The 22,614-nt window shown below is 35.1% G+C and overlaps 5 protein-coding genes across 5 annotated transcripts in view; 3 read left to right on the top strand and 2 right to left on the bottom strand.

The window, feature by feature from the left end:
- The window catches only part of LOC100639530 (receptor-type tyrosine-protein phosphatase F-like), an 11,062-nt gene extending 6,180 nt beyond the window's left edge, over window positions 1-4,882 (top strand). The window contains exons 14-29 of the mRNA XM_019996121.1: window positions 53-92; window positions 361-480; window positions 575-662; window positions 723-799; window positions 893-929; window positions 1,007-1,104; window positions 1,388-1,516; window positions 1,604-1,900; window positions 2,176-2,319; window positions 3,128-3,236; window positions 3,284-3,354; window positions 3,543-3,677; window positions 3,762-3,914; window positions 3,963-4,117; window positions 4,370-4,505; window positions 4,579-4,882. Coding sequence (XP_019851680.1) covers window positions 53-92; window positions 361-480; window positions 575-662; window positions 723-799; window positions 893-929; window positions 1,007-1,104; window positions 1,388-1,516; window positions 1,604-1,900; window positions 2,176-2,319; window positions 3,128-3,236; window positions 3,284-3,354; window positions 3,543-3,677; window positions 3,762-3,914; window positions 3,963-4,117; window positions 4,370-4,505; window positions 4,579-4,650 — 1,861 coding nt within the window. The 3' untranslated portion in view covers window positions 4,651-4,882. The remainder of the gene's footprint in view (window positions 1-52; window positions 93-360; window positions 481-574; window positions 663-722; window positions 800-892; window positions 930-1,006; window positions 1,105-1,387; window positions 1,517-1,603; window positions 1,901-2,175; window positions 2,320-3,127; window positions 3,237-3,283; window positions 3,355-3,542; window positions 3,678-3,761; window positions 3,915-3,962; window positions 4,118-4,369; window positions 4,506-4,578) is intronic.
- Window positions 4,883-9,793: 4,911 nt separating this feature from the next.
- Window positions 9,794-12,256, top strand: LOC100639405 (cytochrome P450 4F22-like). Its single transcript, XM_019996130.1, has 15 exons — window positions 9,794-9,960; window positions 10,025-10,166; window positions 10,221-10,265; window positions 10,327-10,454; window positions 10,501-10,625; window positions 10,674-10,736; window positions 10,779-10,884; window positions 11,018-11,128; window positions 11,182-11,272; window positions 11,325-11,427; window positions 11,475-11,605; window positions 11,650-11,714; window positions 11,775-11,857; window positions 11,916-11,981; window positions 12,026-12,256. Exons 1-15 carry the CDS (start codon window positions 9,811-9,813, stop codon window positions 12,138-12,140), a joined length of 1,524 nt encoding a protein of 507 aa, XP_019851689.1. The 5' UTR covers window positions 9,794-9,810; the 3' UTR covers window positions 12,141-12,256.
- Window positions 12,177-14,716, bottom strand: LOC100636747 (probable electron transfer flavoprotein subunit alpha, mitochondrial). The gene is made up of 12 exons (XM_003386378.3): window positions 14,613-14,716; window positions 14,421-14,570; window positions 14,225-14,306; window positions 14,034-14,116; window positions 13,673-13,883; window positions 13,292-13,396; window positions 13,172-13,240; window positions 13,026-13,108; window positions 12,574-12,639; window positions 12,474-12,519; window positions 12,382-12,416; window positions 12,177-12,309 (listed from the first exon to the last, which is right to left on the bottom strand). The coding sequence occupies exons 1-12, from the start codon at window positions 14,664-14,666 to the stop codon at window positions 12,280-12,282; spliced, it is 1,014 nt and encodes a 337-aa protein (XP_003386426.1). The 5' UTR covers window positions 14,667-14,716; the 3' UTR covers window positions 12,177-12,279.
- Window positions 14,717-14,731: 15 nt separating this feature from the next.
- LOC109581753 (uncharacterized) lies at window positions 14,732-16,029 on the top strand. Its single transcript, XM_019996132.1, has 5 exons — window positions 14,732-14,809; window positions 14,856-14,888; window positions 14,998-15,040; window positions 15,117-15,274; window positions 15,319-16,029. The coding sequence occupies exons 1-5, from the start codon at window positions 14,787-14,789 to the stop codon at window positions 15,902-15,904; spliced, it is 843 nt and encodes a 280-aa protein (XP_019851691.1). The 5' UTR covers window positions 14,732-14,786; the 3' UTR covers window positions 15,905-16,029.
- A 97-nt stretch (window positions 16,030-16,126) lies between these two features.
- Window positions 16,127-22,498, bottom strand: LOC100639277 (tyrosine-protein kinase CSK-like). The gene is made up of 15 exons (XM_003386398.3): window positions 22,384-22,498; window positions 22,261-22,323; window positions 21,999-22,049; window positions 21,744-21,928; window positions 21,546-21,665; window positions 21,314-21,416; window positions 21,130-21,232; window positions 18,928-18,993; window positions 18,649-18,757; window positions 18,344-18,505; window positions 18,169-18,219; window positions 17,970-18,018; window positions 17,600-17,695; window positions 17,456-17,542; window positions 16,127-16,505 (listed from the first exon to the last, which is right to left on the bottom strand). Exons 1-15 carry the CDS (start codon window positions 22,396-22,398, stop codon window positions 16,332-16,334), a joined length of 1,434 nt encoding a protein of 477 aa, XP_003386446.1. The 5' UTR covers window positions 22,399-22,498; the 3' UTR covers window positions 16,127-16,331.
- Window positions 22,499-22,614: the final 116 nt, after the last annotated feature.

The raw sequence follows: 22,614 nt of genomic DNA, 5'->3' as shown, positions 1-22,614 counted from the left end.
TAAAGGAGGAAAAGGATGTTATTAGTTATTAGTTAGTTTTATTTCACATAAGGAGAGGTACATGTACTTATGATAGTTTAATGTCATTAAATGTGTGTACCTGATCTGTACAACTAATCTAATGAACATGCTCTATAGTACAGGGGGCTTTGGAATAATTTTACCAAAGATGACTGGGAGAGAATTTTTTATTTTTATAACATTTTCTGATGCATATACAATTATACATGTTCTTATGTTGTGTTGAAAGTTTGAGCTGAATCCAATCAAGTTTGGATTTTTTTACAAATTTTAAAAGTTGCTCCAAAATTTTGCCAAAGTCCCTGCACTACTGTACAGTATGGTCAACTTTATTTATAGTGTTATTTTTGTTCTATAGTTGATAAGGAGAGATGGGAGCCAATTCCAGTGGCTGAATTTGCAGCTCACACAGCCAAACTTCATAGTGACAGAGACCTTGGATTTGAGGATGAATACAAGGTAGGTAGAGAGAGAGAGAGAGAGAGAGAGAGAGAGAGAAGAACTAATATTATATTTCACCATTTTTGTAATTATTATCATTTTTGCTTGATAGTCTTTTAGAAATATTCCACAAGGTTCCTACACTACTGCTAAGTTACCAGAAAACGTGTCAAAGAACAGATTTGAGAACGTTTATTCATGTGAGTGCCATCACGTGACATGTCATGTGACCTAGTGCCCCTCCCTCTCCTCTTTATTAGATGATTCCAGTCGTGTTGAGCTGACGGCTATACCTGATAAACGTGGCAGTGATTACATTAATGCTTCCTTCATTGATGTAAGCATTTATACTTATTGCATTGGAGACCTCTTCTCTCTCTCCCCCCTCTCTCCCCCTCTCCCCCCCCTCTCTCTCTCTCCCTCCTCTCAGGGTTATAAAAGGCCAAAAGCATACATTGCTGCTCAAGGTAATTTAAAATACACATCATATACATGTATATTATTGTTGTTATTGTTATTGTTGTTGTTGTTTTATTATTTGCAGGTCCCTTATCTAATACTGTTGGTGATTTCTGGCGGATGGTGTGGGAATTCCAACTCCCGACTATAGTGATGCTAACAGAATTAATAGAGAGAGGAATAGTAAGTACACTGTATTGGGAAGGATGTTTATTAGTACTAGTAATGGTATTATTAGTAACAGTATCATTAGTAATGGTATCATTAGCAGTGATAGTAATGTACAGAATGCACACGCATAGGAAATTAGTAACTTTACTTTAGTATTATTATCACTAACAAACTACACTGTAGATAAAGTATAATTTTATAGATTGTACACATAATGCTAACTATAGATGTACATGCACATGTATTCTAAAGATAATAAATGTTTGTATTAATTTATGTTACTTTTATTTTGTAGGATAAGTGCACCTGCTATTGGCCGAGAGCTCTTAATGAGACTATGGACGTTGGATACGATTTACAAGTTACTTTAGTGGAGCAGCAGCAATATGTGGACTACAAGCTTAAGAAGTTTTTAATATTGAATGTAAGCTGTTGTTGTTATTATTATTATTATTATTATTATTATTATTATTATATATAATTTTGTGATATGTTCTCTCTCTCTCCCCAGACCTCCTCTACTGGCGGTAGACTAGATGTTACTCACTATCATTTCCTAGCTTGGCCTGATCACGGAGTTCCAGCTGATAAAACTATAATGTTGGCCTTTATACGTCGTGTCCGTCAGACACACCCACCAGAGGGACCTCCCCTCATAGTCCACTGTAGCGCTGGAGTGGGAAGAACTGGGACTTTCATAACGTTAGACAGCATGCAGCAAAGGTTGGATAAACAAGAAAAGGATTTGAATATTTACGAGTTCCTGGCGAACATGAGGACAATGCGAGTACTAATGGTTCAAACTGAGGTATGTGGGTGTGGTTCGACAAGTAGGCGTGGCATTAGACGAAAATTTGGTGACACTTAATATTGAGAGTTTTATTATTATTGTGAATGTATTGGTGGTCATATGGGAGGGGTTTAGCATTAGTTATAATTTGAAGAATCTAGTAAAATTACAGATTTTATTTTTATGATTTTATGATTAATAAAACTATGCCACTATTTTATATATTTATTATATATTTTCCGCTCCAATTTTTCCCACTATTATACCGTATATTATTATTAATATATTATTAGGCCCAGTATGTGTACATACATGATGCTCTCTCTGAGTACATCACTTGTGGCGATACTTCAATGACAACAAAGAGACTCAAGATTGTAATGGACGAATTGACTAAAGTCTCTGAAAAGAAGTCCGGTTATGAGAAGCAGCTGGAGGTAAATTAAGAGTTCATGGCACTCACTTATTGTACTGTTAAATTGTGATACTATAATCAAGAGTAGCATTTAAAAAAACGAGCCAGTTTTTGAAAAATACCCAAGGCTATAGCCTATGGTTTTTTTCAAAAAATGGCTCCGAAATCACCCCAAATTTTTATTACATTTTCTGATACATATTGATGTTCTTATGCTGTGTAGAAAGTTTGAGGTGATTCCGACAAATATTTTTCGAATTACGGCCATTTTAAAAAATGAGCCAATTTTTGAAAAATACCCAAGGCTATAGCCCATGGTTTTTTTCAAAAAATGGCTCCGAAATCACCCCAAATTTTTATTACATTTTCTGATACATATTGATGTCCTTATGCTGTGTAGAAAGTTTGAGGTGATTCCGACAAATATTTTTCGAATTACGGCCATTTTAAAAAATGAGCCAATTTTTGAAAAATACCCAAGGCTATAGCCCATGGTTTTTTCCAAAAAAATGGCTCCGAAATCATCCCCAATTTTTATTAAATTTTCTGATACATATTGATGTCCTTGTGCTGTATAGAAAGTTTGAGCTGATTTCGATAAAAAATTTTTGAGTTATGACCATTTTAAAAAATGGGCCAATTTTTGAAAAATACCCAAGACTATTATAGCCCATGGTTTTTTCCAAAAAATGGCTCCAAAATTACCCCAAATTTTTATTACATTTCCTGATACATATTGATGTACTTATGTTATGTAGAAAGTTTGAGCTGATTCCGAGCTCAATTTTTCAAGTTACGACCATTTTAATGATTCTTTCCATTTATTGCAGTTAATTAATCAAGTTTGTCGTCAGCCCACTGAAGGTCTGCTATGCGACGCATTATCAAAGACTAATATTGGGAAGAACAGGTTCCCCTCTAAACTGGACACTCTGCCCTGTACGCTATTCTAGTATATCCTTGTATATTTCAGTATATTATTGTAGATGATATGACTCGTGTGAGGCTTAGGACTGCCAGTGGCACTGGAGACTACATTAATGCTAACCATGTTGATGTAAGTTGATGACATTTCAGTATATTCTGGTATATTTTTGTATATTCTTGTATACTATTGTATATCCTTGTGCATTCTTGTATATTATTGTATATCCTTGTGCATTCTTGTATATTATTGTATATCCTTGTGCATCCTCGTATATTATTGTATACCCTTGTACATTCTTGTATATTCTTGTATATTAGGGTTACAAGCATCGCGGTGCATTCTTGGCGACACAGGCACCAATGAAAGAGACAGTGGAGGACTTGTGGCGCATGGTCTGGGAGCAATGGTCGTCGTCTATTGTGATGTTGTGCAATCTTGAAGAGAATGAGAAGGTACAGCATTCAGCTCTTGTTCTTAAGCAATTCTTCTCTCCCTCCTCACTCTCTCTCTCTCTCTCTCTCTCCTCTCTCTTTTAGGAGGTGTGTGCTAAGTATTGGCCTGATAAAGTTGATGAATCAGTGACTTACGGTAAAATGGTCGTCAAACTTGTTTCTGAGGAGAAGAGGCCACACTACATCATCAGGAAGTTAATGCTTTCTCAAGAGAGCACTTACATCAACGTATCGGCTGTAAGTAGTATACTCCAGTATATTTACAGTATTCTTGTATTTTGTTAGGGTGCTGCTGATCATTTGATGGTGACCCAGTTCCATTATGTTAACTGGGCCGAAGATGAGAAACCAAAAGATGAGACTCCATTACTGAAACTAATTGATCAGTTGTTACATAACCAGATGAATACTGGGAATAAAGCAATCACAGTGATGTGCAGGTAAATAATAAATATAAATATAATAATAATAATAATAGTAATAATAATGGTAATAATAGGGCTCTCCCCTTTTTTGTTATTGTTGTTGTTGTTGATATTTTTATTGTATACTAACAATAATAATATTGATGACAATGATGACGTTACTAAAATGATAACGATAATTTTTAATTCGATCTTTCCTCCTCTTTGTGATAATATCATCAATATCTCCTTATCAATATCATCAGTAATCTCATTTCTACTTACTAGTGATGGAATTGGTCGTACTGGCTCTTTCATGTGCATGTACTCTGTCCTGGAAAGGATCAAGATTGAGAGCGTGGCTGACGTGTTCCAGTACATTAAAGGAGCTCGTTTCAACCGCCCAGGACTAGTTCAGAATGTGGTATGTACCTACAAATCTTTTTCTGTTCTCTTGTACCTTTTTCCTATAATTTAATTTTTTATTCATTTTTTAGGTTCAATATGAGTTCTGTCATGATATTATATTAGAATATATTAATTCCTTTGATGCTTATCACAATTTCTAAGGAGAAGAATTACTATTATTATTAATAATAATTATTATTATTATAAAACTTTAGCTGATCTCTCTCTCACTTCATAAACTTTAATGACTGTTGTTCTTGTTCTTGTTGTATGCCACTTACCCTTTCATTATTAGTAGCAGCTTTTATTATGTATTGTGTGAGCAAGTTTCATTTCTCAGAGTAATTTTTTTAAATAAAATTAATAATAGGTATTCATGCCTAAGATTTCTTGTAATTGATGTGATTATGTACTGGTAACTGGTACGTGACTAAGATTTCTTGCATGCCAGCTATAATCTTCCTCCTCCTGAAACCCTGTTCATCCATACCCCACCCAAGAGTCAAAAAGGAATGTCATTCAGAGCAGCTATAGGGACACTGATTGGAAAGCAATCGACAATTCTACAAAGCAAAACTCCTCATGCTAAGAATTTTCTTGCTCTTCCTGTGCTGAAAAATGATTTCACACTAAAATCAGCAAGATCCATGCAAGATCTGTCTATCTACAAGCAAGTTTGCAAGGAGCAAGGTTGGTTATTGGGTAAACATGATTTGGAGTTGTTTTATGCTACTGATCCCACTGGATATTACATAGGATATCTACAGGACCAACCAGTGTCCATTTTCAGTTTTGTTAAGTATGGTCACGGTCAACTAAGCATTTTTGGAATGCTCGGAGTGCTACAGGGATTTCAAAATAGAGGTTTCATGTCTGTAATAAGAAATTTCATTGGAAATAAAGTTCATGACAAAAATATGTGTGCATTTGCATTTGCTGTTCCTGAAGTAGAAGAGAATCGTGTTAAGAATTTTGAGCAATTCAGTATGTACACTGCCTGGGTTGATTATGAGTTCACATTCGAAGCAAAAGAAGCAGCATCCATTCTAAATGATCCACTTCAAAGCATAGCATTAGATCTTTATCAAGAACCAGACTTTGGCAAGTTATTGAGATATGACAGTGAAGTGTTTAATCAACCAAGAAGAAGTTTTCTAGAAACACTGGTGAATCTTCCAAGCTGTACAAGCATTGTAGCATCCATTCCTGGTAGTGGAGAGATTGTTGGCTACTGTGCCATAAGAGAAACTACCGATGATGAGATATGCTACTTTAGCCCATGGTTTGCCAATGATGTCACCATTGCCCAAGTATTATTAAAGAAAGCAGCTCTCTTTGCTTCTGAAAGGAACGACAAAATCAAGTTCAAGTCAATTATGCCATGTATAAATGAAGATGGGATTAAACTTGTTCAAATGTTCTCACCACAAGTTGACAAGCACATTAGATTGTGCATAGGGAGCATTCCTGAAGGTTTCAAAAATAATTCAAAGAAAAGAGTATTTGGAATAAGCTCTCCTTGTCTTGGATAACATTACTGTGAAGGAAGAAAATTGATGATAACTTTAAGCTTAAATCAGCCATTTTGTTAACTATTTTATTTTGTTTTTTATATTTTTGCTTCCATTAATTAGCATACCAATTTCTTAGTTATTATATCATTGCAGTCCTTAATCTATTTTGTATTTCCCATGAATGAACTTTGGCACTAGTGTGGGCTGAATTAAAGTGATGTAAACAACCTTCTCCACCAAAGAAGAATTGCATGACTTCTTAATAATAACCTGAACTCTACACTTGTGGTTTTTTTGGGGATAATAATTTTTCAAATGACCTGTATATGGAATGATTTAATTGATTCTCAAGGATTTTAATTTCACCATAATTATAATAATGTAATCATTAAACCATAATTTACCATAGTATGATTTAATCATGACGTAATTTTACTATCTATGAATATGACAATCATTTAACATAGTTTAAGCACTATAAGCAACATGTTGCTATATAGCAACATCTGTGGTTACAGGAATAGAATAAGAATGTTGAAATAGAATGGTGCAGAGTCACCACAAAATTAATGTGAAATGTTTAGCATGTGTGCCACCAAACCTTGCTCCACCCCCCATGGCTCAGACTTGTATATATAACAGCATCACAGTAGCACATGGTGCATCAAACCAGAAAGTTCACAAAAGAATGTCAGCTATAGGAAGACTGATTAGAAAGCAATCTGCAACAATTCTACAAGTGAAAATTCGTGCAAAGAGTGTTCTTGCTCCTCCTGTACTGAAAAATGATTTCACATTACGAATAGCAAGATCTGTGCAAGATCTGTTTATCTACAAGCAAGTTTGCAAGGAGAAAGGTTGGTTATTGGGTAAACATGATTTGGAGTTGTTTTATGCTACTGATCCCACTGGATATTACATAGGATATCTAAAGGACCAACCAGTGTCCATTACTAGCTTTGTTAAGTATGGTCGTGGTCAACTGAGCATTTTAGGAATGCTTGGAATTCTTCAGGAATGTCAAAACAAAGGTTTCATGCCTGTAATAGGAAATTTCATTGCAAATAAAATTTGTGACAAAAACAATTGTTTATTTGGATTTGTTAAACCTGAAATAGAAGAGATTAATCTTAAGAAGTATGAGCAATTCAATGTGTACACTGCCTGGGTTGATTATGAGTTCACATTCGAAGCAAAAGAAGCAGCATCCATTCTAAATGATCCATTTCAAAGCATAGATTTAGATCTTTATCAAGAACCAGGCTTTGGCAAGTTATTGAGGTATGACAGTGAAGTATTTAGTCAACCAAGAAGAGGTTTTCTAGAAACACTGGTGAATCTTCCAAGCTGTACAAGCATTGTAGCATCCATTCCTGGTAGTGGAGAGATTGTTGGCTATTGTGCCATAAGAGAAACTACCGATGATGAGGTGTGTTATTTCAGCCCATGGTTTGCCAATGATGTCAACACTGCCCAAGCATTATTAAAGAAAGCAGCTCTTTTTGCTTGTGAAAGGAATGACAAAATCAAGTTCAAGTCAATTATGCCAGGTATAAATGAAGATGGGATTGGACTTGTTCAAATGTTCTCACCACTGCAAGTTGACAAGCACATTAGATTGTGCATAGGAGACATTCCTGAAGGTGTTAAAAATAATTCAAAGAAAAGAGTATTTGGAATAAGCTCTCCTTGTCTTGGATAACATTACTATGAAGGAAAAAATCAGCCATTTTGCTAACTATCCTATTTTGATTTTCATATTTTTTGTTTTCATTTATTAATGATGATTTTCTTAGTTATTATATCATTGCAGCCCATATTCTATTTTGTATTTCTCATGAATGTACAGTTTGGACCTAGTGTGTGGTGTGCTGAATTAAAGTGAAGTAAACAACCTTCTTCTGACATGCATGCCAAAAGAAGAATTGCATGGCCTCCTGCACATCCCCTGCACTTGCAGTTTTTTCAAGGATAATAATTTTTGTGAATGGCCTCTATCTGGACTGATTAAATTGAATTTAATTTTAATTTCGCGAATCTTAAAAATCCAAAAATAATTCCAGCCACCTCATCTTGTAAAGATTATATTAATCCTTTTGATGCATATCACAATTTATAGAGAGAAAATTAATATTATTACCATTAGCTGATCTCTCTCTCACTTCATAAACTATAATGACTGTTGTTCTTGTTCTTGTTGTATGCCACTTTACCCTTTCGTTATTAGTAGCAGCTTTTATTATGTATTGTGTGAGCAAGTTTCATTTTTCAGAATATTTTAAAATAAAATAATAAATATGCCATGTGCTGTACTTAAGGTGGGCATTCACTTTGCAGCATTGTTGAGTGCAACATGTTGCAGACCCACATCAAAGGTACTCACAACAAAGTTGCATAGTGGATGCCCACCTTTAGATAATGGCTTCTATTATTGTTGTGACAATGTTATGATTATCAAACGATTCCATGCATGCCAGAAGAAGGTTGCTTGCGCCACTTTAATTCAGCTGACACTAAGTGCATTTATGGGAAATACAAAATAGATTAAAAACTGCAATAATATAATAATTAAGGATTGGTATGTTAAATATCATTAATGGAAGCAAAATATAAAAATCAAAATAAGATAGTTAACAAAATGGCTGATTTTTTTCCTTCATAGTAATGTTATCCAAGACAAGGAGAGCTTATTCCAAATACTCTTTTCTTTGAATTATTTGTGACACTTTCAGGAATGTTTCCTATGCACAATCTAATGTGCTTGTCAACTTGCAGTGGTGAGAACATTTGAACAAGTCCAATCCCATCTTCATTTATACCTGGCATTATTGACTTGAACTTGATTTTGTCATTCCTTTCACAAGCAAAGAGAGCTGCTTTCTTTAATAATGCTTGGGCAATGTTGACATCATTGGCAAACCATGGGCTAAAATAAGACACCTCATCATCGGTAGTTTCTCTTATGGCACAGTAACCAACAATCTCTCCACTACCAGGAATGGATGCTACAATGCTTGTACAGCTTGGAAGACTCACCAGTGTTTCTAGAAAACCTCTTCTTGGTTGATTAAATACTTCACTGTCATACCTCAATAACTTGCCAAAGTCTGGTTCTTGATAAAGATCCAATGCTATGCTTTGAAGTGGATCATTTAGAACATATGCTGCTTCTTTTGCTTTGAATGTGAACTCATAATCAACCCAGGCAGTGTACATGTCAAAATTCTTCACAAAAATTTCTTCTTTTTCAGGAATAGCAAATCCAAATAAACAATTGTTTTCATCACAACTTTTATTTGCAATGACATTCCTTATTACAGACATGAAACCTTTGTTTTGAAATTTCTGCAGCACTCCAAACATTCCAATAATAGTCAATTGACCACGACCATACTTAACAAAGCTAGTAATGGACACTGGTTGGTCCTGTAGATATCCTATGTAATATCCAGTGGGATCGGTGGCATAAAACAACTCCAAATCATGTTTACCCAATAACCAACCTTGCTCCTTGCAAACTTGCTTGTAGATAGACAGATCTTGCACAGATCTTGCTAATCTTAATGTGAAATCTGGAGGAGCAAGAATACTCTTAGCACGAGGAGTTTTCATTCTCAGAATTGATGGTTGTTTTCTAATCAGTGTTCCTATAGCTGCTTTAAATGACATTTTAACTGCGGCAGAGGGATGGTAGACTAATCTCAGGAATCCTCATTTGGAATTCCAAGCCAATCCCCCTTATAATTTTTGTATTAATTCTAGTGAATTAGTGAGAATTAGATCTACCAGCCACTCCCTCTTGCAAAGATGGCTCTCGTTTTCTTGCTCCTCTTTTTGTTTTCTCTTTGTCTCCTTTTCCTCCCCAAAAGGTTATGGCGTTATTACAACCTATGCAAGGCAATGAGAAAGCTTCCCGTTATGGCACCTCCACACTGGTTCTGGGGACATGCTAACTTTGTAAGAGCTCAACTTAAAATTATATGGATGCATTCTCCTTCTTTGTTTTTGCAAATGACATTAGGTTGAATTCAGCCAGTCTTTTGCTACTAAAGCTTATGCGTGGAGGACAGAAAACAACATTGACATAAATTGCTTTTGGTTAGGACCTTTTAGAGCATTTGTAATGCTTCATGCACCAGAGCACTTCAGAACTGTCATAAAAAGTATTTAATAACAAAATATAATTCTGTACTAGACCATTGTCATTCATTTTTAAGATCCAAAGTCACCCGATGCTTATGCAATGTTGGAGCCTTGGTTAGGTCAGTTTGTGATTTAATTTTTTCTCTCTCTTTTGTGACTTGCCTTTCTTTCCTCTTTCAGGACGAGGATTATTAATAGAAAATGGCTCACGTTGGTTAAGGAACAGGCGCTTGTTGACACCTGCTTTTCATTTTGATGTCCTTAAACCTTATGTACATGTATATAATGACTGCACTGATATACTGCTGGTATGAGATAGGGCCCCATTGTTTTATATTTTGCTGGTTTAAACAGAGTAAATGGAAGAGGAGTGCACTGAATGGAGAAACAGTTGAAGTATATAACACAATCAATCAGTTAACGCTGGACGTCATATTACGCTGTGCTTGCTCACACTTTAGCAGCTGTCAGGAGAAAGGGTAACATACGATATTATTTTACGTCAAAACTTTATTGTAAAGTACTAGGAAAGTTGATCCTTATGTTGATGCTGTTCTTGAAATTTGTAATCTCTCGGTTTCACGCTTCATGTAATGTTATTGAAATTAGCTATCTCTATTCATAATTAATAGGAACCCAGTACTAGCTGCGAGTAACGACTTTATTTATTTTTATTTAACGCCACAAGGCTGGAGGTACAGAAGAGCACTTAGGGAAGCTCATAAACACTCGGAAAAGGTAATTCATTGTTTACACTTAAAGCAGACGGACATCCATTTTGACTTCATTGTATTGTACACTATAAAGTGTAATTAAACTGTCAAAAACAACAAAAAAATTTTCTGCAGTAGTTATAATTCTTTCATACTAGATAATAAAAGAGAGGAAAGCTGTTTTGATGAATGAGGGAAGACAAGAAAGAATAGCCAAATCAAAGTTGAAGTGTTTAGATTTCCTTGACATCTTACTCCTTGCTAACAAAGTGAGAGAGAAAGACAAGCAATGGCTGGAGAGCAAGTTACTGTATTTGATTAGGAAAGAAAAGATGGTGATGGATTGAGTGATCTTGAGATTCGTTATGAAGTTGATACGTTTGTATTTGAAGGATATGATACAACAGCAAATGGTAACACTGATACTGATATTGATACTGATATTGATGCTGATATTATTCATAGCTTTAACGTGGATGCTGTATTATTTGGCAAAGTATCCTGAGATTCAAGAGAAATGTAGAGAAGAAGTGAGAGATGTACTTAGAGGAAGAAACCAACTTGACTAGTAAATAATAATAATAATAATAATAACTGAATTTATGTTTGCTGTAGTGATGATTTAAGCAAGCTACAATACACTCAGTGCTGCATTAAAGAGGCAATGAGACTCAATCCTCCAGTTTTCAATATCGTCCGTTCTCTTACTGAAGATATTACGATAGGAGGATACTACATACCAAAAGGTAGCAGCAATAAGTAATGCTAGTGTTAGAAAGTGTCCCTACAGAGGCAGATGTTGTCATAGACATAGGGGGAATACACAGGAGTCCAAATGTATGGGAGAACCCATTGGTGAGTACTGTAAAGAAATGGTTGTATTATTTATTCATGATATTATTATTCTTATCTTAGGAATATAATCCCCTAAGGTTTCATCCTGATCATGCAAAAGACCGAGATCCTTTCTCCTATGTTCCTTTCTCTGCTGGACCAAGGTAATAAAACAAAGAAGTATCATACATTATTAGAGAAGATCATTAAAATATCATGTAGGAATTGTATTGGTCAGAATTTTGCATTTAACGAAGAGCAAGTTGTCATTGCGTCAATACTGAACAAGTAGATAAATGACACTGTTGGTTCGTTGGTGATGATATGTTTAGGTTTTCACTAGAAATCCGAGATGAAAGAATAAAACAGCAACTTGACTTCCTTCCTCTTGTACTTCTCCGACCAGCCGAAGAACTACATCTTAAATTGACACTATTGTCACAATAAGGAGACACAAGTTATCACTATATTATTATTTTAGAGTTTGTATTGAGACCCAAAATGTATTGAATTAAACTTTATAATTATTGACATGCTTTTAAATAAGAACAAGTAAAATAATACTCTGTACGGTAATTATGACAGTTCATAATTTCTCAGTTAACTCTGGAACAGCCTAAAATCACACAGGATGGATTTAAGGATTGCAAATGACGGTAAACTTCTATCAGGAAATAATGACACTTACTTTAAACAAATCTTCCACTAGCCCGAAATCTGCAACTATGATATTTAAAAAATTAAAAAGTATCGTTCAATTTTTGATTAAAACTAATCTACCTTGAAATATAGGGGCGTCAGGGTCTTTATTGATTGCTACAATGACCTATTGGTAATGATAATAAAACCACTAGACTAGTACTAGATTGATGATCCTAACCTTACTATCCTTCATGCCAGCTAAATGTTGTATAGCGCCTGAGATACCAACAGCAATATACAATTCCTGAATAATACAAAATTCGTCAGTGCTTTGTTCAGGTATAGCATGATTGTATAATAGTGTTAAGAAACAACACTCAAAAATCAGGACTTGGCCTAATTTCACCAAAATTGAAAAGGAGAGAATTTCGCATTTTTTATATTTTTTTTCTGATACATATACATGTTCTTATGTTGAGTTCAAGTTTAGATTTTTTACGAATTTTTGAAGTTGCTCCAAAATCGGACCAAAGACTATGAGATATTGTAATCCTTCTTTACAGGACTGCATTTTAAATTATACTGACTCTTTCAATTTTATCTAATAATGCATCTACATGTAACTTAGCCCAGTATATCATCATCTCTCTCAATCACTGTGGGATCTCTCTCTCTCTCTGTTTCTCTTACAGGAGCAACGATTTTCCCAGTCTGACCAACTTGCATATCATTAGGGACATACCCAGCATCAACTGCAGCTCTGGATGCTCCAACTGCATGAACACATGTATATAACAAAAATCCCATTATCCATTATCAAGAAATAACACCATTACCTGCTGCTCCTAATTTATCAGCCAGATTATAGAGTAACTCGAAATTTTCTCCATTTTTCATGCCCCTACCTTAAAACAATAAAACATTGCTACCAGCTTAATGGCTGCAGGGATCTTTACCTCCTGATATTACGGCCTTTGCAGCAGTCAGCTCTGGCCTCTCACTGATACTTAGTTCTTGTCCCTCAAACTTTGAGAGGTCGTATGATACTGCGACTGAAGGAGCTGGAGGATTTTAAAAAGTAATGTACAATTACAATAGTATGAACCTAACCATCCATTTCTACATGTACAATATGTTGGCAATAATGATTCATATCATAGTGAATTAAAATGAATTAACATCCCAGGGTAGGCATGGATCATATCCTTTAAATGTACAATTTAAAGAATAACAATAACACAAAATAAAATAAAAATCAGGGGTGCTCCCAAAGTAAATTTCAGCCCCAATACATTGGTTTTACATGTAGATATTACGCATGTGTGTATAACCCATACCATCCTCAATATTAGCTGATCCTCCAGTGGGCCCACTGGGGGGAAATGCTGTCCCCCTAACAGTGATTAGACTGACTGGATCAGAGGAAGTGACAGTCTGTATAGCATTCCCAGCATATATTGTACGTACGAACTCTCTCTCTCCATTAATACCAATGATATCTGATATTGGAGCAACGTCTAGCTTAGCAGCTAATCTTGGAATAAGGTTCTATTAAAAAGAAATATTATTATTATTATTATTATGCATGATGATGATGATTGAACCAATATACCACTCTAGTTGATGTAAGTGAGGTATGAATTTAGAAAATTTTTTTATAACAAAACATTGTGTCTGAGTATGTGAGTTGATTCTTACTTTTCCGAAAGCACCAGCTCCGGCAAGAATGTGAGTGAAATTAAATTGTTTCTGAGTCTCAAGAATAAGTGGAGTCAATGTCTCTAAAACATAAATAATTGCCCAAATTAAAATAATTTACCATTACCATTATACATACATGCATATTGCGTAATATTATGCAACTATTTATGTCTTGTATGATGCAATACCTGCCAAGAATCCATCAAAGATATCGTTCTGAGCTACAAGTAGCTTTGACACACCTTCAGCTTGAGCCAGTTGTTTTGAAACCTAAAAAAATACAAAATATATAATAATTATATATATAATTAATAAATACATGTAATATACAATTAATTAATCGAGTATATTTACACGTTTAAACAAAATTCTTGTTCCACTTACGTTTGAGCAGTCTTTCCCAGCTACCAGTACAGTTACATCTCCTCCAAGTTGCTTCGCTGCTCCAATGCTGTTGTATGTCAATGGAACAACATCACTTCCATTGTGCTCAGCTATTACTAGAGAGCTAGCAAGACGGCTCCAGTTAGAGGCCTAGTGAAAGCTGATGCAATAAATCCTTTAAATTGGACATACCTTTAAGAAGCTTCGAGTAGCCTGGCTAAATGTTTTGCCTATTAGGGTCGCCATTTACATAGATATTAGAGTATAGTACAGGTACAGGAAAGTGTTAACCACGCCTACTTAACTTCCAGCTGGAAATCCCCGCCTTTTTTGATTAATTTAAAAAAGAGAAGAAGTTGAAGAAGTATGAACTTGCTACTAAACATCAGGTATAAATCTAAATAATAATAATAATAATTATATTATTATTAATAGGTCATCTGCAACTGTGACACGAGATGGCATTCTGTAAGCAATTTTTAATATCTTTATGTTACATGTAATTGCATGTATCCATCATTTTATTAAATGAGGCATATAATTGCATAGTAAGACTAATTGTTATTATCTTAATTAGTCACAATAATGATTACGATGGTAAAGAAGATCAAGGCGGCTTTGTGAGTCACACACACACACACACACACACACCAGTAAATTAAGATTTAATTATAATAAATTATTTGTAATAATTAGAAAGTAAACAGTGAATATGTGACAGTTACAGTGAGGAAAGACATTGAGGCACTTAGCACCAATCAAAGAAAAAGAAGTTCATCATTTGACATTGACTTTGCTAACATTAAACCTTGCTCACTGGATGAACTACCTCCACCTGCTAAACTTAGAAAAAGGTAATTCTATCCTCAAGACTGTTTGATATCATGCACCTCTTCAGGATTCCGTCAAAGCCAAAATTAGAAAAACCTGTTAAAAGGCTCAGCAAGAGTTCGGCAGTCAGTGAACATATTGTTAGCTTGAAAAGGAAACAGCTGTACATTTCTAACAGCAAACCTGAAGTATCTAATGAGGCTTGCCCTTCTTCAAGTTACCCACTTACTAATAGTAGTCATCATCATCAGGTGGTACCATCTTCTCCCTCGTCCAGTTTGACGGAACAAATCGAAGATCCTGCCCTCCAATCATTTGATGATATCTTCTGTCCTAATCACAGTAAACCATTTGAACTGAAATCAATAATTATGAAACCAGGGATTGATTTTAAACCACGAAAGTCTTTATCATTTGATTTCGATCAAGATAAAGTCAAAATACCTTCTATTTATGATAAACCTGAAGGAGGAGTGCCTGTGACACAAAGTAATGAAACACTATATGAGGAGGGAAATGGCCCAGCTGGTTCTGGGTCGTTGTTTTTAACACGTCAACCAAGAGTGATATCAGATGAAATACCAATACCATCTCAATCGCCTTTTAATCCGGTCACATTTGGAATCAAAAACTTCTATCCAAGAGAAGAATAAAGAACAGTCCAACATTAACTTGCCGTTATAATATCATATTAATCAGTCATATGTATTATATGTATATATTATTATTATTATTATTATTATGCTGCTTGAAATAGTCAGTTATCATTTAGTTTAAGCAAAATATTGAGCACATAATCATAAAATATAAAAGTATATAGGTACCCGTTTCACAAAGTACCTATTACTTCGCACTGGAGATCAATAAAATAATGATTCCTTTACTAAAACTATACAACATGATTGTGTACAGAAAAAAAAGAGAAAAAAAAATTAAATAAAAGTATCATTAAAAGTCATTGAAAGGTGTTAATAATAATAATAATAATAATAATAATAATAATTAGTAATAATAAGGAAGTTGCTATACATTTTTGACGTATTTGAGGGTGTGGTTTTACCGAGCCAAAGTCGACCCAGGTCAAGATGGTGGCACTTCCTTTTCAAGCGACTTCATTATTCGAGTAAAATTAGGCCGAGCATTAGGATCCGCCTGCCAACAGTCCTTCATTATTTGATAAATGACGGGAGGACAACCATCAGGTGGGTCCATCCTGTACCCTCGCTCTACAAACTGCATGATGTCATTAGCTGGCTACAATGAGAGAGAGGGAGAGAGAGAGAGATGTACATTGTAAAAGGCAAACTTAAAAAATTCATAAAAAATCCAAACTTGATCGGAATCAGCTCAAACTTTCTACGCAACATAAGTACATGTATATGTATCAGAAAATGTAATAAAAGTTGAGAATTCTCTACTTTTCATTTTTGGTGAAATTTGGCCAATGACCCTGTATTATAGTACAGGTACTTCGGCCTGATTTCGGAGCAACTTCAAAAATTCGTAAAAAATCCAAACTTGATCGGAATTAGCTCAAACTTTCTACACAACATAAGAACATGTATATGCATCAGAAAATGTAATAAAAATGGAGAATTCTCTGCTAGTCAATTTTGGTGAAATTTGGCCGATGACCCTGTACTATTATAGTACAGGGAACTTTGTCCAATTTTGGAGAAACTTAAAAAATTCATAAAAAATCCAAACTTGATCGGAATTAGCTCAAACTTTCTACACAACATTAGTACATGTATATGCATCAGAAAATGTAGTAAAAATGAAGAATTCTCTCCTAGTCATTTTTGGCAAAATTTGGCCGATGACCCTGTACTATAGTACAGGGACTTTGGCCCAATTTTGGAGAAACTTTAAAAATTTGTAAAAAATCCAAACTTGATCGGAATTAGCTCAAACTTTCTACACAACATTAGTACATGTATATGCATCAGAAAATGTAGTAAAAATGAAGAATTCTCTCCTAGTCATTTTTGGCAAAATTTGGCCGATGACCCTGTACTATAGTACAGGGACTTTGGCCCAATTTTGGAGAAACTTTAAAAATTTGTAAAAAATCCAATTTAGATAGGAACCAGCACACAACATAAGTATATGTATGTGCGACCATAAATGTGTATATTATTAGTTTGGGGCCACCAACAAACAACTCCAGTAATCCCCATCACATGTGATTCATGTCAACTTACAACACGAGGATAAGGGACTCTACCATAGGAATACAATTCCCAAAGGAAAATACCGAAACTCCACACATCAGATTTATTTGAAAATTTCTAAAGAAACAGAGAAGACATTTTGTATAAGAAGACATGCTGCGATTGCTGCATTACATTCTCTTTGAGAGCTTCAGGTGCTGTCCATTTGACTGGTAATTTCTGACTGTCAGACCTTGTGACTCCTTCCCTTGCCAGACCAAAATCTGATACCTTCAAAATAAAAACAAAATAACTGCTTATACCTGTATTGATTGGGTTAGCTATAATGTGGGTACTATCTATTTCCTTATAGTTATTATAGGGATAATCAATATTTAATTAACTAAGGAAGTGTAGGTTAATAAGTTACAGTAATTACAATATTGTGCCAATACAGAACAAAATGCAATTAAAAGCAAAGAAAAGCAACTTCATAATAATAATAATAATCATCATCATCATCATTCATCATCATTCATCATCTGTATATGTGTACTATCTTTACCTTTGCTACTAGCTCATCTGACAATAGCACATTTCGTGATGCTAAATCCCTTTGAGGATAAAATAACATATACATAAATAATACATAGATACAATCATTGCATCACATACATGTACGTGTACATATTCTTTCCATTATACTGCAAGTACTCATAACTCACAAACAACGAAACACAAACATTCATAGAGTTTAGACTAACCTGTGTACAAAGTTCTTTGATTCTAAGTACACCATCCCATTACATACGTTTCTGAAAAGAGAAAGAAATAATAATAATAATGAAAGAGAAAGACAAGGTGTATATATAATGAACTACATCATTCCAAGAGGAACAGATAAATAATTCTCATGTTGTGTGGTTGTGTGTGCGCTACCTTGCAAAGTCGATTTGATTTTGTTTAGTTATGACAGATCTTCCTCGTGTCCTAAGGTACTGTTCCAGAGCTCCTTTTCCCATGAATTCCGTCACCAGGTATATCGGTGACTCATCTAGTGATACTCCAATTAATCCAACGAGATTAGTATGAGATAGAGTACTAATATAAATGAGAAGAGAGGGAGGGAGAGAGGGGAAAGGGAGAAATAGAGAACAAGTTACATATAAAAGAAAAGCAGAAGATAAAAAGACAACAAGAAGGGGAATACAGTACATATTTATTGTATTATAAGTGAAACTAACGTCATGACAGAAGCCTCTGCCAGGAATTGTTGTGTCGCTTGTCTGCTCTTTATCTCTTTCAGCATCTTAATGGCAACTTTATTACCTCTGTATTCACCTAACCATACCTCTATAAAAGGAGAGAGAGAGAGGAGGGGGGGGAGAAAGCATAAGAGTAGACAAAAGTGGAGATACATGCATATATAGTGCATGTAAAAGAAGATAAAAAGCCACAAGGATACAAAAACAAAAACAATAATGATGACACACTGTAAGACTATGTACATGCACATGAATTACCTCCAAATTCTCCTTTCCCTAGTGTACTCTTCATATCGAGATCAGCCCTTGGAATAGCCCAACCCTCTGAAAAAGATACAATATTATCATAAATAATATAATAAAATTTCTCTCTCCCTCTCTCTCTCCTGTATCTCCTAATTCATCTTCCTAAAAATCCTCCCAGTTTAATTGTTATCATATCAACGGTATTGTATTGGATAAAAAAGAAAAACATCATCTAATCCAATAATAATAACAATAAATAAAAACAGAGAGACAATTAAACGATGCAATATTGCGACTGATAAACTCCACATAAACTGTATATACACTAATATTACTGGGATGCCTAGTCAACATATAAAAACAGATGATGCTATCTTGAGCGTTAGGATTCATTATGCCATACAACGTTAAAACAAACAAATGATATGTAGACCTGCCAGGAGGTAGTGGCCCAGAGCAAAAGAAAGTAGACATACTAGTATATGTACTACTACTACTAATAATATAAATAATAATGATATATATGACTGACTCTCTGTGAATTCTCTAGTTAGTATCACTTGTTGGTTGTAGCCAGTAGGTGAAGCAGTAGTACATGTACTGTATGCTAGTTTGCACTTGGAAAATTGTGGATAAAAGATGCCCAAGAGGTAAGCCACACTAATAGTGGCTGTGGTTTGGACTGTATGCTGTATAGAGTAGGCTGTGTATTAAGTATATAGAGTAGACTGTGTATTAAGTATATAGAGTGGTGTATGATTATTTAATATAAATGCATACTCAATAGCTATTACTAAGGAGTGTTGTAGATACTGACAATGGAGCCATGTCTCACTTTAAAAACCAAAAACTAACCCTCTACTATATCCCCTTTACCTACACGCATAGCTTCCATTCTATCTGGGGACTGTACATGTACATGTACTTTTCTCTTAATTCCAAGAGCATCAGTTTAAGATGAACTGTACAGGATAAAGGCTAATTCACACTAACAACAATACACAGTCTGCTGAAGTGAACAAACAAAATACTCTACACACTCCCACACATTAAACACGGGCACAATACATACTTGACATTTATAAACCCTAAAGCTTACATAAGACAATTTTATAAATGCCTAACTACAAAATAATACAACACAATATTGTGAAATGTTGATATGAAAGAGGATACCATATGATACTTTTAATTGGATGTCTAGTCAAATTGATACAGTATATCTAGACACAGGTTACATGTAATGCATTGCCTGGTACAGTAATAAGAGGGTTCCTGTAGAAGCTACATTGTGTAACAGTACTTTATGTGTCAGTTATTTAAGCCATCTTGAAATACAAACACAGAATATCTCTGTCACTAAATATCAACAAGGAATATGAGCTGAGGACATTGTCATCAAACAAACGGACAATGTGAACAAACTTCCTAAGCCCAACAAATGATTATGATATAAGTAGATACTTGTTCTCACAGTATAAGAAATGAGAGTCATCATGTAGTTAATGGTAGGTTAACATCACAGCAGTACAACTATTATCATTAACTGAACAATAGATTGTAACCCATTAAAAGTACATATCCATTATATTAGAAGATACCAGAAACCTAATGAACATATACTTATACACTGTTAGATCTAGAGGGAGTTTAGGAGACTTTTGGTCCCCCATATTTAATCTACATAATTAACCTCCTAAAATCTCTCATTTTTCAGCTTTTGTTCTCTCATATTTAGCCCTAGGTGTCCTTAAGCCTCCTATTTTCAGCTAGGTTGATCCCTCAAAATTTACTTCTAGATCTAACAATGGTCATGGACAGTAGCTCAATAATAATTATACTTGAACTATCATTCATATATTAGCTTCACTATTAGCATTATGTACCATGTGTACAGGTATATATAATAGTTTATTCAAGTTCAAAAACAGAGTGAGGATGCCAAGTTGCTCTTCCCAACTCCTCACCGGAATTGGCTATGCATAAACTGTTATCTGTTGGATACAATGGATGTTTATGGAGGACACAATGTCCAATGAAGAAGTTCTCCTTCGCCTGCTAATTATGCTAAAAGCCATTAGACTTGAACCTAAGGCTGCTCTTAGCAAAAACAGTAAAGGAATGTTTTGATAATCATCATCATCAACATCATCATAATGATGTGGATATCTCCCTCCATTCCTCTTTCTTCCCCCCTCCCTCCCTCCCTCTTACTATTTTTAAACTCTTCCAAAGACACAACAATATCGTGGGCCCCCTTCTTCTCCACGCTGTGCCGTAAGCGACACACAAGACCATCTGCATCTTTCTGGTAGTGCTGTAAGAAAAAGAAACAGTCACTTTTGATAACAATAACAGATCCAAATGGCAGCAATGTTGGTGTTACTGGAGCCCTTACCTCAACTAATTTGACGAGGTTTTCAAAGTATTCCTCTCCGTCTGCAGAAACCCATTGCCTCGAGTCCTTTTCTATTTGATAAAACTCTACCTTCCCCTTGTAACTGAATCAGAGAGAGAGAGAGAGAGAGAGAGAAGGAAAGAAAGAGATGCATATGTAAGAGACAGAATAGAAGAGTTAAAGAGAGAGAGAGAGATGGCAACATAAAACCTTGAGAGACTATTGGACTTACGAGACACATAAAGTATAGTTCCCTTTGTGTGCCTGACTCTCTCTCACTAGAAACAACCCGTCCTTAGGCGGAGTGAGAAGAGCCTCAGAATCTGCCCTAGTGATATCGCCATGAAACCATCTACAATAAACAAAGATATAAAATATACATGTACATTGGGTATTAGTGACAGTATTGCAGAACTATGTAAGTACTCACGGCATCGTGTGTAGTTTGACCACTCCTCTTTTCTCCATAACAGCTGACTCGTCCCTTGAGCAAGGAGTAGGCGGGACAGGGGAAGGGTTTGATATGTGGGATGAGTTTGATTTCTCCATCACATAGTTATACGGTATCATCCCTTCGGTCCCATTTGAATGGCGGGCCTTGTACCAGTTAGGGTCCTAAAAAGAAGGGAAGAGAGAGACGGGGGGAGAGTAAAAGAAAAGAAGGAAATTACTGGGTAATCTTTACCTTTGATACTTTAATAATAATCAAACTGTCGCCTTTGCGAAAAGGAAGGTCCTGTATGAGAATAAAGAGGGAGAGAGAAAGAGAGGGAGAAGAAGGAAGAGAAGTATAATATAAGTACATGTGTGTAGATAAAGAGTCAGAAGTGATAGAGAGGGAAAGAGGGTGACAAATATCATCAAAACTGATGTGCAAAACAAAAAAGTGATGCCAATATGGCTCAAATCTTTTACATTAGTCGACACATTTTCCAGATGTCACTTACATGTGGAGCACGGCCAGGGAAATCATACTTTCCAACACAAGTCGTGCCAGGAGGAAAACGGGACTGAAAAATAGAACGAGAAGGAATTCCCTGTAAACATAAAACCAGACAGTAACACCTAACCTCTTTGTCTGTCATTGCTTAGTCTTTAAAGAAAGAATTCTTCCATTTACTTTTGGCTTTTAAATATCTCTTAACTCTTCACTAGAAATCTCTCTTCACAAGAGGCGTGGCTACAATTATTATAATTAATCATCCATGAATATCATTATCAACTCAATGTTGTGTGTCTATCAATTATATATAAAATCAATACAAATTCATATATAGGAGATAAACTAGGCCCAACCTTGA

This window comes from Amphimedon queenslandica, unplaced genomic scaffold (genome assembly GCF_000090795.2).
Source record: "Amphimedon queenslandica unplaced genomic scaffold, v1.1 AMPQUscaffold_13421, whole genome shotgun sequence".
Classification (NCBI taxonomy): domain Eukaryota; kingdom Metazoa; phylum Porifera; class Demospongiae; order Haplosclerida; family Niphatidae; genus Amphimedon; species Amphimedon queenslandica.
This window is presented reverse-complemented; position numbering and strand designations above follow the sequence as displayed.

Bases quoted from the DNA above. Each gene is read 5' to 3' on its own strand.
- LOC100639405 (XM_019996130.1), top strand. From the start codon at position 9,811: ATGGCTCTCGTTTTCTTGCTCCTCTTTTTGTTTTCTCTTTGTCTCCTT. The intron at 10,737-10,778 runs GTAATGTTATTG...CATAATTAATAG, and splicing joins CTCTCGGTTTCACGCTTCAT to GAACCCAGTACTAGCTGCGA. The intron at 11,982-12,025 runs GTAGATAAATGA...TGATATGTTTAG, and splicing joins ATTGCGTCAATACTGAACAA to GTTTTCACTAGAAATCCGAG.
- LOC100636747 (XM_003386378.3), bottom strand. From the start codon at position 14,666: ATGGCGACCCTAATAGGCAAAACATTTAGCCAGGCTACTCGAAGCTTC. The intron at 13,109-13,171 runs GTAATGGTGTTA...GTGTTCATGCAG, and splicing joins TGATAAATTAGGAGCAGCAG to TTGGAGCATCCAGAGCTGCA. The intron at 12,310-12,381 runs GTAAGTGTCATT...GTGTGATTTTAG, and splicing joins TAGTGGAAGATTTGTTTAAA to GCTGTTCCAGAGTTAACTGA.
- LOC109581753 (XM_019996132.1), top strand. From the start codon at position 14,787: ATGAACTTGCTACTAAACATCAG. The intron at 15,041-15,116 runs GTGAGTCACACA...TGTAATAATTAG, and splicing joins AAGAAGATCAAGGCGGCTTT to AAAGTAAACAGTGAATATGT. The intron at 15,275-15,318 runs GTAATTCTATCC...GCACCTCTTCAG, and splicing joins CCTGCTAAACTTAGAAAAAG to GATTCCGTCAAAGCCAAAAT.
- LOC100639277 (XM_003386398.3), bottom strand. The intron at 22,050-22,260 runs GTAAGTGACATC...ATTCTCATACAG, and splicing joins TCCCTGGCCGTGCTCCACAT to GACCTTCCTTTTCGCAAAGG. The intron at 21,417-21,545 runs GTAAGTCCAATA...TCTCTGATTCAG, and splicing joins AACTATACTTTATGTGTCTC to TTACAAGGGGAAGGTAGAGT.